The sequence below is a fragment of the Oryx dammah genome, unplaced genomic scaffold, assembly GCF_014754425.2.
Source record: "Oryx dammah isolate SB20612 unplaced genomic scaffold, SCBI_Odam_1.1 HiC_scaffold_26, whole genome shotgun sequence".
NCBI lineage: Eukaryota > Metazoa > Chordata > Mammalia > Artiodactyla > Bovidae > Oryx > Oryx dammah.
Genome location: NW_024070210.1, coordinates 89,275,347 through 89,287,707, shown reverse-complemented (window position 1 = coordinate 89,287,707; position 12,361 = coordinate 89,275,347). Strand labels below are relative to the sequence as shown.

The following is a 12,361-nucleotide window of genomic DNA, read 5'->3' as shown; positions in this document are numbered from 1 at the left end:
CCATGGACAGAGGAGCCTGGTAGGCTGCAGTCCATGGGGTCTCGAAGACTCGGACGCGACTGAGCGACTTCACTCTCACTTTTCACTTTCATGCATTGGAGAAGGAAATGGCAACCCACTCCAGTGTTCTTGCCTGGAGAATCCCAGGGACGGGGGAGCCTGGCGTGCTGCCGTCTATGGCGTCATACAGAGTCGGACACGACTGAAGCGACTTAGCAGCAGCAGCAGCAGCAATGCCTTCAGGAAAGATGGTAGAAGTGGGAGCAGGCAAACTCTAGGGAATTCAGCTAGCATATGTTCACCATCTTCTATTTTTGCTTCTTTGTGTATCTTGTAGAATCTTTCCTCTCTCTGCCAGCTAGCTGGTTTATGTGTTCCTCAGTTCACATGATGGAATATGATCTGAGTTTACTTCTTTAGTGACAGGGGGAGACATTGCTCCTTGTTAGCCTCAACTCCAGAGTCCTGGAGTGGAGACAATGACTTGTTTTGGATTAGAAATCCATCCCCAGTCATTCTGGAGGGTGGGATGGGAATACTGAGTAGCTGCAGGGAACCAACCAACTCTTTGGGGGTATGTGTATCATTTTGAGCTCAGTATACCCTCCCTACAAATGATGTCCACTGCATTCCTATAGGTAATAGTAAGAGCAATAGCATTACTCAATTATAGCCATCTCCCAGCTCAGAAAATTATATGGAGGCAAGAGGCTAGGGGCTGGTTGAGTAAAGGGCTCTTTTATCATAACCATGTGAGGAAAAAACTCTGTTGTGTCTATGATATTTTGATATAATATTCCATTTTCTTTGTAACAGGTTAGTGGTTACTTGGATGATTGTACCTGTGATGTTGAAACCATTGATAAATTTAATAACTACAGGCTTTTCCCAAGACTTCAAAAACTCCTGGAAAGTGACTACTTTAGATATTACAAGGTATTTAAAAATTTGTGGGGTGGTATAGGAATACTTAAAGCTTAAATGGATAATTACATTTTCTTAGGAATCACTGAGCTGCAAAATTGTGTTTATTATTTAAAATTGAGTAAGGCTATATTAGGAAAATACAGTTCATAAGAATGGACCATATGGTTCTGAAATGACCCATTGAATACTTTTAATTTCAAAAGCTGAGTTTTGAACTCTAGTGTTGGAATCTAGCTGGTTAAATTGAAGTCTGAACAGAAGCTATTATATTGTTATTGAAATCATGAGTTGTTCATAACATTCCAAACCATCAGATTTGCTCCAATTAATTAAAAAAAAGAAGTATTTTTAAGAAGCATGACTTTATTCTGACCAGTATTATTTTAACAAGTAATTTGTGATGTTTTATCTTGAGTTATCTGTTGAAAGAGTATAGAAAACCTGATCATTGTACTATGCAGTACACTCTGTGTTCACAATTGACTGTTAGCTATTACTTTCATTGAAAGGCTGTGAGTTGAAAAAAAAAAACAACAACATTGTAAGTTGAGCAGTGATGACATGAACTACTTTGGCTCCCAGGTGCCATCTGTTCACGAACTGTTCAGTAGCCTATTTTGTCTTTATGACCAAGTCTACCAATTTGCGTAGACCAGCTACATGTTTACACCATTACTGAAACTTGACAACTGGTAAATGGATGAAGTAGAATAATTGCAACTGATAATACGACCTGGTTATAGTATCATAATTAAACATCTGTCTGTTACAATCTTGAGATTCTTATTTTTATAACTTTTCTCTAATTTTATTTTGCAGGTAAACCTGAAAAGGCCATGTCCTTTCTGGAATGATATCAGCCAGTGTGGAAGAAGGGATTGTGCCGTCAAGCCTTGTCACTCAGTAAGAACAGTCTATACATTTAAGAACTGTCACGTTTTTTGGAATAATTACAATTTTTGAAAGGGTCTAATATAACTAAAATAATATTTGAATCCTTAGGTTAAATATCAGTTCAGTTCAGTTCAGTTACTCAGTTGTGTCCGACTCTTTGCAACCCCCTGAATTGCAGCACGCCAGGCCTCCCTGTCCATCACCAACTCCCAGAGTTCACTCAGACTCATGTCCATCGAGTCCGTGATGCCATCCAGCCAGCTCATCCTCTGTCGTCCCCTTCTCCTCCTGCCCCCAATCCCTCCCAGCATCAGAGTCTTTTCCAATGAGTCAACTCTTCACATGAGGTGGCCAAAGTATTGGAGTTTCAGCTTTAGCATCATTCCTTCCAAAGAAATCCCAGGGCTGATCTCCTTCAGAATGGACTGGTTGGATCTCCTTGCAGTCCAAGGGACTCTCAAGAGTCTTCTCCAACACCACAGTTCAAAAGCATCAGTTCTTCAGCGCTCAGCTTTCTTCACAGTCCAACTCTCACATCCATACATGATCACTGGAAAAACCATAGCCTTGACTAGACTGACCTTTGTTGGCAAAGTAATGTCTCTGCTTTTGAATATGCTATCTAGGTTGGTCATAACTTTCCTTTCAAAGAGTAAGCATCTTTTAATTTCATGGCTGCAATCACCATATAACATTGTTTAAAATCAACATATTAAAACTCTAAGCTTATGACTATAAAGCCTATTTTGTATTATTCTGTCTTCATAATAGTAGAATTTAGATTTTGTGGTTAATATAATCTGTTGATTTATTACTGAGAGTAATAAAAGCTATTGTTCTTTTGGCTTGATGTTTTCATGTATTTTTTTATTGGCTGTACTGGGCCTTCGTTGCTGTGCGGGCTTTCTCTAGTTGCAGCAGGTGGAGGCTACTTTCGTTGTGGCACACAGGCCTCTCATTGTGGTGGCTTCTCATTGTGGAGCACAGTCTCTCAGTGCACTAACTTCAGTAGTTGCAGAGCACAGGCTCAGTAGTTGAGGCTCGTGGGCTCTAGAGCACAAGCTTAGTAGTTGGAGTGCACAGGTTAGCTGCTCCATGGCATGTGGGATCTTCCCAGACCAAGAATCAAACCCCTGTCTCCTGTGTTAGCAGCTAGATTCTTAACTAGTGGACTACCAGGGAAGTCCCTTTTGGTTTATTATTTGTTTTTCTTATGTCTTAACTAAAGCTATGTATGTAGTATTAAAAAAGTGAAATTTATTGAGGTACAAATACAGTCTTTCCCCTTTTCTGAGGATGTATTCATTTTCCTCCTTGGCAGGGATTGGAACAAAACCACTGGCCTTGCTTAGGAATTCTGAGAGCATTAAAATTTGAAATATTCCACCCTGAAAGCAGAGAATTTTGCCCTTTTCAATGAAAGCATTTTTTTCCCTTTAAAAGTACATATTTTTATTTTTCTTTCTTTTATTGAGATAAAATATATATAACATAAAATTTGCCATTTTATTTTAGCCATTTCTAAGTGCACAGTTCATTGGCATTAAATACATTCACACTGTTATACAGCCATCACCACCATCCATCTCTAGAACTTTTTCATCTTTCTAAACTGAAACTTCATGCTCATTAAACAATAAATTCCTATTCCTCCCTCCTTTCAGCCATGGGAAGTCACTATTTTACTTTCCTTTTTTATGAATTTGACTACTCTAGGTACTTCATGTATAAGGGGAATCTTTATAATATTTGTTCTTTTATGTCTGGTTTGTTTCACTTAGCATATTTTCCAGGTTATCTATATTGGAGCATGTACTAGATTTTTATCTCTTTTAAATACTGAATAATATTCCACTGTATGTGTGTACTACATTTGGTTTATTCATTCACCTGTTGATTGACTTTTGGGTTATTTTCACCTTCTGGCTCTTGTGAATAATACTGCTATGAACATGGATGTACAAATGATATGTTTGAATCTCTACTTTCAGTTCTTTGGGGTATATACCTAGAAACAGAATTGCTGGATCATTAGTAATTCTTAGTTCAATTTTTTGAGCAACACCACACTATCTTCTGAATTTGGCAATAAGGAGTTCATGATCTGAGCCACAGTCAGTTCCTGGTTTTGTTTTTGTTGACTGTATAGAGCTTCTCCATCTTTCCCTGCAAAGAATATAATCAATCTGATTTTGGTATTGACCCTCTGGTAATGTCCATGTGTAGATTATTCTCTCGTGTTGTTGGAAGAGGGTGTTTGCTATGACCAGTGCGTTCTCTTGGCAAAATTCTGTTAGCCTTTGCCCTGCTTTATTTTGTACTCCAAGGCCAAATTTGCCTGTTACTCCAGGTATCCGTTGACTTCCTACTTTTGCATTCCAGTCCCCTAGAATAAAAAGGACATCTTTTTTGGGTGTTAGTTCTAGAAGGTCCTATAAGTCTTCATAGAACTATCAACTTCAGCTTCTTCAGCATTACTGGTTGGGGCAGAGACTTGGATTACTGTGATATTGAATAGTTTGCCTTGAAAACGAACAGAGATTATTCTGTCTCTTTTGAGATTGCATCCAAGTACTGCATTTCGAACTCTTTTGTTGACTGAGGGCTACTCCATTTCTTCTAAGGGATTCTTGCCCACAGTAGTAGATATAACAAAGGTCCGTCTAGTCAAAGCTATGGTTTTCCTGGTAGTTACATATGGATGTGTGAGTTGGACTGTAAAGAAAGCTGAGTGCTGAAGTATTGATGCTTTTGAATTGTGGTGTTGGAGAAGACTCTTGAGAGTCCTTTGGACTGCAAGGAGATCCAACCAGTCAATCCTAAAGGAAATCAGTCCTGAATATTCATTAGAAGAACTGATGCTGAAGCTGAAACTCCAACACTTTGGCCACCTGATGCAAAGAACCGACTCATTGGAAAAGACCCTGATGCTGGGAAAGATTGAAGGCGGGAGGAGAAGGGGTCGACAGAGGATGAGATGGTTGGACGGCATCACCGATGTGTTGGACATGAGTTTGAGTGTGCTCTGGGAGTTGGTGATGGACAGGGAAGCCTGGTGTGCTTTAGTCCAGGGATCGCAGAGTCAGACACAGCTGAGTGAACTGAACTAATGCTGTGTTCTACAGTGACAGTACCATTTTACTTTCTCACTTGCAGTGTACAAGGGTTCCAGTTTCGCCACATCTTTCCTAACACAGAGGCTTCCCTGATGGCTCAGACATTAAAGAGTCTGCCTGTAGTGCAGGAGACCCAGGTTTGATCCCTGAGTTGGGAAGATCTCCTGGAGAAGGAAATGGCAGCCCACTCCAGTATTCTTGCCTGGAAAATCCCATGGACAGAAGAGCCTGGCAGGCTATAGTCCATAGGGTCACAAAGAGTCAGACATGACTGAGTGACTTCACTAAAATTGCTAACACTTGCTATTATCTGTGTTTTGTTTGTTTGTTTTTTGTTTGTTTGTTTTTGATAGTGAAAGTGAAGTAGCTCAGTTGTGTCTGACTCTTTGCGAACCTGTGGACTGTAGCCCACCAGGCTCCTCTGTTCATGGGATTCTCCAGGCAAGAATACTGGAGTGGGTTGCCATTTCCTTCTCCAGGGGATCTTCCCAACCCAGGGGTCGAACCCAGGTTTCCTGCATTGCAGGCAGACGCTTTAACCTCTGAGCCACCTGGGTGTGAAGTGATAGTGTCATTTTAAGCAGCTTATTTGTATACATGTAAATATTGCTACATATATGTGTCTAGTATGAGGAAAAAGGCAAATGTAAAGTGTTATTTATGAGTATTTTATCATTAGCTGAACAAAAAGCAAGTTTTTAGTTATTTTAATCCTCATAGACACAGCATTTTGAAAAGTCAAGGGTTAACTTAGGAAATACCTTATGTTGCTATGATTTAAAACATGAGCATATCATTAAAATGATATCAATTTAAATATTTCATTTTATTTCATTAATTCTAGTATTTATATTTAGTAATAGGAAAAGTATTTGAGGAAACTCAAATTTACCAAGGACTTTTTTTATATGGCTTTTTAAAATGCTAAAACTATGGTGGATTCTTGTTAAAGACATTTAATTGCATTTGCACATTAAATGGGCTATTATTAACATTAGTCAGAACAAGCAGTTTGGCAATTACTGCAAATTTGAATCTCATCTTGCAACAGCATTATTTGTAATTATTTTAACACAGTGTAGAACTAAGGGTTGCCACCTTCAGAAGAAGATTGGAGAGGGCAGAACAACCTGAGAGACACATCGCATAAAGTGATAGCTTATTGATTCCCAGGTTGACAGGCTGACAGATGAAATCCATTTCACTGTAAATCCTAGAGAAAACAGCCAAGTTTAGTGTTTAAGAAGCTAAAACTTAAGATGTTTATTATCTGACTTGAGCCCACAGAAATGCTAAAATAAAATAATTCAGTGAAAGCTCACAATTTGTACTGAGAAACTGAGAGAACCTACTTATTTCACCTTCTGTAGAACTGGAGTCAAGTGCCTTTCATGCCAATACCTTCCCCCACTCTTTTTTTTTCTTGAACTGGATTCTTGATGGAGAGAAGTCTTTTTTAAAAAAAAGATATTTGGGCTTCCTTGGTGGTGCAGTGGTAAAGAGTCTGCCAATGCAGGAGATGTGGGTTCTATCCCTGGCTCGGGAAGTTCCCCTGGAGAAGGAAATGGCAGCCCACTGCAGTATTCTTGCCTGGGAAATCCCATGGACAGAGGAGCCTGGTGGGCTACAGTCTATGGGGTTGCAAAAGAGTCAGATATGACTTAGCAACTAAACAACAACAACAACAGAAGGTATTTATTCACCCCAAAATATTCTTACATTTTAGTGTAGCAGAGGAGGGCCATAATTAGACCAAAGACTCAGAAAGGTTATTGGTAGCATTGCGGAGAGTAGGGAACAGAAGATGAGATGGAGTGGAGACTGGTGAAGGACTAGCGATTAACAGTCGAATGTAATTTTAGTCAATAATGAATAGTTTTGAGGGTCTACTATGTACCTGGACCTGGGCATGTAAGATGAGCACTTGTCATGATGAAGTACTGCAAGAGAAACACTAAGTGATCGTTTCAATACAAATGTGATAAGCCAATAATAGATAGGCTGAAGGTGTACACACAAGGAGTAGAGGAAAGGGTGGGTAGAGGAGAGACACCAAGAAGCTCCACTCCAAATGACAACAAGGGAATGAGCCTTTTTAATTCCTCTTGGGACAAGCCTGGTCTCAGTTCTAGTAGTTCCTGAGTAGGGCAGTCTATCACAACTAGAGAGTGATTAGAAATAATTTCAAATACTTTGAAATGCTTGCTTCAGCCTAAATAATCAGCTGTCCCATCTAGCATTTATATTGTACATTACTGAAATGTTGACATCTCACTATTATATTCTTCATTATGTATCTTAAAAAGACATTACAGGAATTCCCTGGCTGTCCAATGGTTAGGACTCCATACTTTCACTGCTAAGGGCCCGGGTTCAATCCCTGGTTGGATAACTAACATCCCACAGGCCACATGGTGTGGCCAAAAGAAGAAAAAAAAAAGGACATTGCATCATGAGTACAGTGCAATTATCACACGTGCAATACATGTACAAGGTTAAACATGATGAACTCAGTACTACAGAAGGTCTGCTGAAGTTTTGTTAATACCTTTTGAGCTAAATGAGGAACCAAGACCAGTTTCTTTTTGTCAACATTTTGATTTCTTTTTTTAGTTCATGTATATACTTGGTTCAGGTTATACGTTGGGACACAGTGGAGATAGAAAAATAATAAAAAATTGAAATTCTGTTCTTCATATGGGCCTTCAATGGAGAAGGCAATGGCAACCCATTCCAATATTCTTTTTTTTTTTCAATATTCTTGCCTAAAGAATTCCATGGACAGACCTTGTGGTCGTAAGGAGTTGGACACGACTGAGTTACTAACGCAACACAACAATGGGACTCTAAAATGCACATCTTTTGATTTGCACCCGATTCCAGAGAATATTTGAATGAGGCAAATTGTGTGCCCATGGAGACTGGACTCTCTCTGAGAGTTATTTATTACCTTTACAGTTAATCAGAACAATGTTCTTTCACTTCCATTATTAATTGGCCAATGTGAAAAAGAAAAACAATATTCAGCATTAGTCCAGGAGTAAGAAATGAACACTCTGGTGGTTAAGTCTTTTGGAGATTAATTAGAAAGATGTAGCCAATAAAAATAGTACATATCCTTTGACCAAGCAATTCTACAGAGATTTTCACTTATAATTGGATAGATGTCCAAAGATGACAATAAAGCAGTACTGAATATTGTAAAAATGTCAGTTCTGCTGAAATCAACCTATAAATTTGACCTGGTTTATTATATGAGAAAATTAGAAACCATCTAAATATCTAGTCATAGGAAAAGACTATACATTGATCTAGTTCAAAGTCTAGACGAGTACACAATAAAGTGTTCATCTCTGTGTGGGTCTTTCTCTTTGGAATCTATTTCAGGACTGCACTGAATATATTTAGCATTAGAATAGGACCCTGCAATTTACAGCACTTTCTCACATACATCATTATCTCTACTCACAGCATCACTTTGAGGACAGGCAGATAGATCCTGTGTTATACAGTGGTCAACACAGAACTAAAAACTAGTACCATTTTCCTCTGAAAAGAACTAGAGTTCCTTAAAAAATGGTTGATTCCTAGACTGGGACAAGAAATATATGAGCCTGGAGTATATTGTCATAACAGAAACAAAAAATGCTGTTAAAGATTACTGGGGTAGGGACTTCCCCGTGGTCCAGTGGCTGAGATTTCTTGCTCCCAATGCAGGGGACCCGGGTTTGGTTCCCTGGTTGGGGAACTGGATCCTGCATGTGGCAACTAAGGTTCCTGCATGCTGAAACAAAGATCCAGCGTGCCAGCAACGGACACCTGGCACAGCCCAATAAATAGAAATATTTTTTAAAAAAAAGATTACTGGGGAAACATATAAAAGACACCAGTGCAGCTAAAGACACAGGCCACATGAAAAAGATACAGGCCAGCACTTAGTCTCCTAGTGGTCAAATGTGGGACAGTTTGAGCATTAAAAAGAATAATGGCTAAGATTCTGTTTTTATATTTCCATTCTCTAATATGTGTAATCAATCCACAGCATAACTTACTGAATTTTTTGTTTATTTTTAAGAAATAATATAAAGACTGCCTAATTGTTCTCAGTTAAATATTAGCCTGTTAACTTCAGTCATTTGTTCTGTGAATTCTTCTTATAAATCATAGAAGTATAAAATATTTTTTCAGAAGATAGAATAACTGTCATCTAAAAGCATTTAAAAATTTTTTTCAGGATGAAGTTCCTGATGGAATTAAGTCTGCAAGCTACAAGGTTTGTATATATACTTATTAATGTGTCTAGTATTGGGCAAAACTAAAAAAACTCACTTCCTCTACCAACTAATACCTCACTTCTCTGCTCCTCTGTACAGTGATACTCCTTGAAAGTTATTTGTACTCAGCGGCTCTAATTCTTTTCCCTCCATTTTCTTTACCTTTTTTTTTTTTTGAATTAAAGCTTAAAAGAAAAATAAAAGTAGGGGGAACCCCAAATTGTATATGCGTCACCCAGCTTAAGGCATTACCAGTATATATGGTCAATCTTGTTTCATCTATCCCTTCCACTCCATTCTCCCAGTTATTTTAAAGCCAGTCTGAGATAAATCATTTTGTTTATAAATACTTTGTATGCATCTCTAAGACAGATGATACTTTAAAAACCCCACATAACCAAAGTCAGGGTTCCAGTCTCTCTTGTTGTTTCATAAATGCCTTAATGTATGTGCATGCGTGCTCAGTTGCTTCAGTCCAACTCTTTGCGACGCTATGGACTATAGCCTGCTAGGCTCCCCTGTCAATTGGCTTTTCTGGCATGGTTTGCTGTGCCCTCTTCCAGGCGGTCTTCCTGACCCAGGGATCAAACCTGCATATCCTGCGTCTCCTGCATTGCAGGCAGATTCTTTACCCACTGAGACACCTGGAAGCTCTTAATAGTCGATTTCAAATAGGATTCACACATATTCCACACATTTCACTTGCTATGCGTCATACCTGTTATATGTCCTAAGCTCCTAAGGTGCTATTTGACTGGTCAGTGAAAAACCTGGGAAATTATAGATTAAGTTTATGAGAAATATGTATGAGAAGCAGAGGATGAGTAGTCCTGCCTAGAGAGAGTAGTCCTGTTTTATAGTGGCTTTATCCTTCATTGCATGGTGCAAATCAACCACTTATTACTATTTAGTACTTTTAAAATTTTACAGTGAATCCTTTTGGCTGAAAGAACTGAAAGAGGAAAAAGAAAGTACATGTTTAATGAAAGATGAAGTACTGAATTTCCACTTCTCACAGCAGTTGATGATGATATATAACTCACACATGGGTTATTGTTTACCATCCATAAGAACCATGGAAGTATCACTGATCATATGAAAATCAAAACACACAGATCTGCTGACAAAGCCTGAGCATCTACTTTGTAAGTTAGTGGTTGTTTTAAGAAGAGTGTGTCTAAGACAGCTTTACATGTGCAGCTGCAGATGATACATTTACATATCATTTTGGGATGTGTGATTTTCCAATTAGACTAAATAACTGTTCTAAATTAAAATTTTCTGATATTTTATTATGAAAATTTTCATACATACAGCCTAGTTGAAGGAATTTTCCTGTCAACACTGGATCATACTAATCATACTAATCACCTAGATTCTACTATTAACATTTTCATAAACTCACATATCTGTCTATCTGTTCATCCTTCTAGCCATCCATTAAACCATTTTATTTTTTGGATGTATTTTGAATAAGTTTTAAGCATCAGTAGTATACATTGCCCTCACTATATGTCATTAACTAAATATATATATGACTAGAAGTATATCATTGAGTAGAGTCTAATATTTGCTTACATGTACATTTAATAAAATTGATATACAATGAAGTGCACACATCTTAAGTGTGCATTTGTTAAATGCATGCACCTTTGTAACTTAGACTTCTGTTTCAATACAGAACATTGCTGTTACCCTAGAAGGTTGTTTCATACCCCATCCTAGTCAATCCATACTCCTTCCCTAGAGGCAATGACTGTTCTGCACTTTTTCCATGTTAGATTTAAATTGATTTTGATCATTTTTGATTCTGCATTTTTTAATTCATATACGAAGAATGAAGTCATAGCTATTAATGTGTTGGCTCTAGTGCAGAGCTTTGCATGTAATTAAATGATGCCATCATCAGCTGTTTCAAATAATTATTTTAGTTCCAGAATTTTAAAAAAATTATTTATTTTTGGTTGTGCTGGGTCTTTGTTGCTTTGCATGGGCTTCTCTAGAGCGCGGGCTCAGCAGTTGTGGCATACAGGCTTTAGTTGCTCCGAGGCATGTGGGATCTTCCCAGACGAGAGAGTGAACCTGTGTCCTCTGTATTGGCAGGTGGATTCTTATCCAATGCACCACCAGGGAAGTCCCAGAAATTGTTTGATTTTTTTCACACAGTTGATGCTCAAAGTAAAATTTTCAGAAGTTCATTCCGTTGAAGAAAAGCATTTGTCACTGAATGTTAGTATAAATTCATTTAAAGTTCAAAATTGAAGATGAAGTATTTGTTTTTTGGGGATGATACACCTATTCAATTTTGATGAAACAGTGTCCTGCTTCCCTGGTGGTCCAGTAGCTAAGACTCCATGCTCCCAATGCAGGGGGCCTGGGTTTGATCCCTAGTCAGGGAACTACATCCCACACCCTGCAACTAAGAGTTTGCAAGCCACAACTAAAGATCCCACACATTGCAACTAAGACCTGGCACAGCCAAATAATAAAATATTAAGAAAAAAGAAACAATGTCCTGGTAAATCAGGAAATGTCCTTACTAAATCAAGAAATCTTAACTAAATCAGAATTGTAATTGGTTGAGGTACATACATAATTCATAATTGTATCTCGACATGCTGTGATATGTTACTACTTAAGATAGAAGTTACTACTTCTATCTATTTGACAGTTACTATTGTCAGAATATATATATTTGTCAAAATATATAGGAGATGCTGAAGGACAGGGAAGCCCAGTGTGCTGCAGTCCATGGGGTCGCAGAGTCGGACATGACTGAGCAGCTGAACAACAAAATAAGATTTTGTATTTATATATATATACTAAGTAATGACTATGAAGTTTTGGGGATGATGCTTATGCTGAATAAAATATTACTTTAGCATGGTAGTGGACTTTCTTTGCTCTCCATCATCAATCCAATTTTATAAATGCTTGAGCCTTTGAAGAACTATTTTGTTAAATAGTCCGAGAAGCCTTCATTGGTATTGATCATTTTTAAAGAAACAAGCCCTCTAAATGTTGATTGCATTTTCAAAATCAGTAGAGAATCATTATTCAAAGTATCTATTGATGGACTGCTTAGAGAAAAGAACAAAACAAATTTCAGCTTTTGAAGCTTTAGCAAGTTGTACTTATTATAACAAAACT

The 12,361-nt window shown here is 38.0% G+C and overlaps 1 protein-coding gene across 1 annotated transcript in view; it reads left to right on the top strand.

Annotated features, from left to right (window-relative positions):
• Positions 1-12,361, top strand: part of ERO1A (endoplasmic reticulum oxidoreductase 1 alpha) — a 53,321-nt gene that overhangs the window by 7,904 nt on the left and 33,056 nt on the right. Inside the window, exons 2-4 of the mRNA XM_040225864.1 lie at positions 817-936; positions 1,747-1,830; positions 9,172-9,210. Of these exons, the coding sequence (XP_040081798.1) occupies positions 817-936; positions 1,747-1,830; positions 9,172-9,210 (243 nt within the window). The remainder of the gene's footprint in view (positions 1-816; positions 937-1,746; positions 1,831-9,171; positions 9,211-12,361) is intronic.